At 40.8% G+C, this 5000-nt stretch overlaps 1 protein-coding gene across 18 annotated transcripts in view; it reads left to right on the top strand.

Moving 5' to 3' along the window:
- The first annotated feature begins 2117 nt into the window (after positions 1–2117).
- The window catches only part of cora (erythrocyte membrane protein band 4.1 like coracle), a 67264-nt gene continuing 64381 nt past the window's right edge, over positions 2118–5000 (top strand). For all 18 annotated transcript variants that reach the window (XM_043012086.2, XM_043012076.2, XM_086552148.1 and 15 more), the window contains exon 1: positions 2118–2600. In XM_043012086.2, the coding sequence (XP_042868020.2) occupies positions 2394–2600 (207 nt within the window). In that variant the 5' untranslated portion in view covers positions 2118–2393. The remainder of the gene's footprint in view (positions 2601–5000) is intronic.

The raw sequence follows: 5000 nt of genomic DNA, 5'->3' as shown, positions 1-5000 counted from the left end.
GCTTCTAGACACGTCGGTGGGCGTATCATGCACTGGGGAGCTTGGCTACAGGTCTGACCTCTTGTCTGTGTGTGTGAGCACGAGGCCGCTAGACAGTGCCAGAGTGCCACACCCTCCGACGCCACTGCAATTGTACTCGCCGTGCCACAGCCATCGATTCCGTCGTCTTTCTCCAGACGTAAACAGTGTCTGGCATACGTCCCCCTCCCCCCCTATCCCCCTCCCTCCCTTTCCCTCCTGTCCTCTTTTTTTTCCTGTTACTAATGTCCCTACCCCCTCTGTACTCAAATTTCCTCTCTTCTTGGTCTCTTCACCTTCCTTCCTGTCCTCATTTTCTTTTCACGTCCACTCCTCTCAGCCCTACTTCCTGACCTCATTTGTTTTTCTTCTTCGTCTCTTTCTCCTTTGATGTTTCTTTCTTGTCCATCCCCCTTCCCACCTTCATTTCCCTTCTTCTCTCCGTCTTCTTTTTATATTGTTCTTTTCACTATCCTCTCTTCGCCCTTCTTCCCCTCCCCTCTTCCTTCTGTTGTTTCTTTTCCCCTCCCATCTTTTTCCATCTTCTTTTTCCTCCTCCTCCTCCTTCATCCCTTCTTCCCCTCTTCCTGTTATTCCCCCATCCCTACTTTTCCTCTTCTATGCTCTTCCGCCCCCGCCTTTTCATCTCTCCCTCCCCCTTGCTCATTCTCTTCTCCTTTCTATCCACCATATCCCCCCCTCCTGCCCCACCACTTCCTCCTCCTCTTCCCATTGCTTATTCTTCTCCTATTATCCTCTTACTCGTTCTCCTCTTCCTCTCCCTATCCTCACCACCCCTTTCCTCTCCCCCTTTTCTTCCTATACCTATTTCTCCTCCTCCTCCTCTTCTTCTTCTTCCTCTTCCCCTTCACATAGGTATCCCTCCAGTCGGGAAACAATGTTCGTGTCTGTGATCAAAAGAAGCATGTAGCTTTGTCTGGAGCTCTACTTGTGTCTCGGTGTGTTAAATGTCATAACATTATCTGCTCCCCCTCCCCCTCCACCTTCTCCCTTCCCCCTCCCCTCCTCACCTCCCACACTCAACCACTGCAGGAACCGCCTACATGCACACACATACGCACATGCATTCTGGGATACTCACACGCATGTACACATACAAGCACATGCACTTACACGTCTGTATTTATAAACAATCATTTGAGCTTAAAAATAGAGTGTATAAATGTATAAATATTAAAGAAAGATAATTATAATACAGTGTGTCAGTACTTACATACATAAAGCTTGGGCAAAAATACAATAAAGAATAATGATAATAAAAATAAAAAATAAACAAAAATACAGCACCTGAGATAAGACTCCTCGAAGACAAAGACTTCATAATAAGTCCTCACCTGTGTCAGCTTCATGACGCAGCTCGTTCTCATAACGGCCGCCGTGGCATGCGCATGAATCCGTCTAAGTACCGGCATATTTGCCCTAATCTAAAAGCAGATGCAGCTGCACCCCGATTCCTACCTGCTTAATATATTCCGTCTTTCAGATAGAGTTTCCTCGTTCGCTTAAGACTCGTCGGAGAGTGGTTATATATCCGCCGGGGAGGAGGAGAGAAGATGAAATAGGCAGAGTTTGATGGAGAGAAAGGGAATATTAGATAGAGGTGTTTCCGGCAAGCGCTTCGAGCGTAGGATGGCAGCAGCGAGGTGTGTTCGCGCTCATCACCGCTGTCATTAGCGGGAACGATGAATGGCGAAGGTGCCAGGTCGCTCCTTAGGGGAAACTCGAGCATGGCAGTGTGCTTCATTAAGAATATAAATAACTCGGAAATCGTTACCGACTTTCGTGTGGTATGACTTTTTTTTTTTTTTTTTTTTTTTTTACACTTTGTTTCAGAGCCTGGAAGAAAGCGCAAGAATTTTAATAACTTTCCGAGAATTCCTGTCCAGTATTTGGAGTCCGTGATTCATCGTTCCAAAGAGAAATGATAATACAAAACAAACAACTAACGCCAACCGAGAGCTCAATTGACTTTTATGAGATAATTCACCAGCGAGTGATTAGAGTTAATTATAGCAATCAGGGTCTGTTAACTGTCATACACCCTATCAAAAGGCGTTCGAACGCTTTGTATCGGGTTTAATAACACTCGAGCTGTGACGCGAGCAAGAGGGGGTCGCTTCCTCTTCGTTTCGTTTCAAGATACAAATAAATAAAAAAAACGGCGAAAAAAAAAAGATTTGAAGAATATGTGAGAAAAATAGAGAAAAAAAATATATAAAAGGTTAAAAAAAAAGAGCAAAACGAAAAGAGAAATAGAAAAGTGGTGCACGAAAAGAAGAAAAGCGCAAAGGGCAGTGGGCAAGTGAGGTCGCCAAGTCTTCGTGAATGAGTAGAGGTTCCCGACGTGATCATATATGCATGCGTGGTGCCATCTTCCGTGTCACACCGGGCCAGTGCCACCTCGGAGCACCGTTGTGACCTACGTCGTGCCTGACCCGGTGTCCGGATCCTTCTGCATCCGAACGCGAGAGCTGAAGACGTCCTACATCTCCGTCGAGGACACGTCGCCGCACAGCATGAGGATCCGCAGACTCCTTCGAAGCATCTATGCCTTCTGCAAGGTAGCGAAGCGATGCGCCTTTGTTTTTTGTTTTTTTATTATTATTATCATTGTCACAATAATGATAATCATTGTTAACCTTTTTCATCATCATCTTTATCATTATTAATCATCATCGTTATCATTATCATCATTCTATTGTTATCATTATTGGTATTTGTCAAGTGTATAACCACATAAGGAATTCCAAGAAAAGCAAATACCCTGCTCGATAGATCAGGCGATTTCCAATACACTTTCCTTCCACACCATTTCCGTCGCAAATTGGAAATAGAATAAATCCCTGGATGTATGAGGAACAACCAATCATATGTTCTTCTACATTTCATCATGATAATTATTACGTGTTGATCGCTGTGCTCTCCGAGCTCTGGGCAGCTAGATGTCGCTGGTGAAATTTTGCGTTTTTAGTTCTTAGTTTAATTTTGTGGTATTAATTGAGGGGGATGGGGTGGGTGGGGGGTGGGTGGACGAAGACCTCTTGGCTGGGGAGCGATAGAAAGACTAGGTTTAATGTTCAGCCGGTTTAGGTTAGGTTGAGGTTCGTTTGGTTAAGTGTCTGCGCAATACGAAGAGTGAGCAGAAGCAGACGATAGGCACTTGTGAACCTCATTTCCTCTTTAAGTAAAAAAAAAAGGAGTATGCAGTTTGTATATATACATACATCATTATCATCGTCATTATTATTATGACTTTATCATTATCATTATGATAATAATTATTAGTAGTAGTAGGATTACATTTACTATTACTATTATTATTAACACTATTATTTTTGTTATCATTATCATCATCATTATCATTGTGTTTGCTATTAATATTATCATCCTTAATAGTATTATCAACAACACAAACATGTTTCGGCTTATACTTCATTTTCACATGCAGTATCTCAGCGTTGGCTTATGTCATGGTGAAGTTTAGAGTATGTGCTTTTAATATTCCTTACCATCCTTAGAGTTTTTTTTCTTTCTTTCTTTCTTTGGTTGTTAGTGCACATTCAACATTAATGAGTCTACAGATCCCCTTACTATTTATTGTTTTAATCATATATTTGATTATTAGAATGCGCTGTGAAGTTTATGATAAATACAGCAATCACTTGGTCGCCGCATCCTCGCCTGCGGTAATTGTTATGCAAATGGCTGACGCAACTGCGATGCCAAAAACGCGCTCGCGTAAACACACACACACACACACTTGAAGGATCAAGCTGAACAAGTGGAAAACAAAGTGACAAACATACACACGCACATACACGCGCACACACACACACACACAAACACTCACAAGCACGCAAGCACAAATATTGTACTCGCACTCCCTCTTCGGGCAGATTAACATTCCTGAATATCTATCTTCATATATCTGTTCTACAAGGTTGTCGCATGTTCTCCCAATGGCCTATTTGTTCTGGCTGTTATGGATGGGAATGTTATACAAGCGCATTCCTTCCTCCACAGGCGCTGGCGTGTTATGTGTGAGCCTAAATGTATTGTAAGGAAACGCTTGCCAGATGCGTATTTTGGCGAGGACGGCTTGCCAAGTTTTTCAGCTTGGTTCCATTTCTTGATTGAGAAAGCATTGCTATGACATTTTCCTATAAGAGTGTTTAAAAGGAAGTAACAGGAAGTGTGAATCTTAATTGAGGTCAAACAGAAATTGGTAGATAGAGAAAAAGGAAAACAAAGAAGAAAATTTAATTTGGATTTTCCCGCCAAAAAGCCAAAGATTTCGATGGGACTCAACTGAAAGGGTGACAGAACGATAGCTTTGTGCTGGAATTTCGACTCTATGCCCATACAGGAGTCATATGTTCCGTCCACGAGCCTAAACAAAAATAGAACTATTACAATAATTATTATTAGTAGTAGTAGTAGCGTTAACAGTAGTTGTTGTTACTGTTGTTGCTTAATGATTTATTAGTTAAAAAGATACTTCTGACTTTGGCTTCTAGAAACAACAAATGACAAAAAAAAAAAAAAAAAAAAAAAACTAACGCAGGTGAGGGTCTATACAGGAAATTCTCATTATATGTGAGGAACAATGGACATTCTTTTGTTATTTTTTTTTTTTTATAAATCTTAATGAGTTCCAATCCAATTATTCGTTTACATATTTTACATTTATTCTTGACATGTCTAAAATATCAAAAGTGGCGCTAATGGTCAATTTTGGCTCTTTGTTGCTGTTTTCTTTCTCATTAAAAATTCATATGGTTCATCTTCATTTCCTGAAAAAAAGAAATATCAGTGTTAGTGTATCTATCATCATCACCATTATTATTATCATTATTGCTGTTGTTGGTATCATCATTATCATTAATATCATAATTATCATAATTTTTACTGTTATCATTATTGTCATAATGATAACAAAATCGTCATTAGCATTACTATCA

This window comes from Penaeus japonicus, unplaced genomic scaffold (genome assembly GCF_977035675.1).
Source record: "Penaeus japonicus unplaced genomic scaffold, GWHDUDI00000001_assembly GWHDUDI00000026, whole genome shotgun sequence".
Lineage (NCBI taxonomy): Eukaryota > Metazoa > Arthropoda > Malacostraca > Decapoda > Penaeidae > Penaeus > Penaeus japonicus.
Note: the sequence above shows the minus strand (reverse complement) of the source record. Positions and strands in the feature narration are given on the sequence as shown.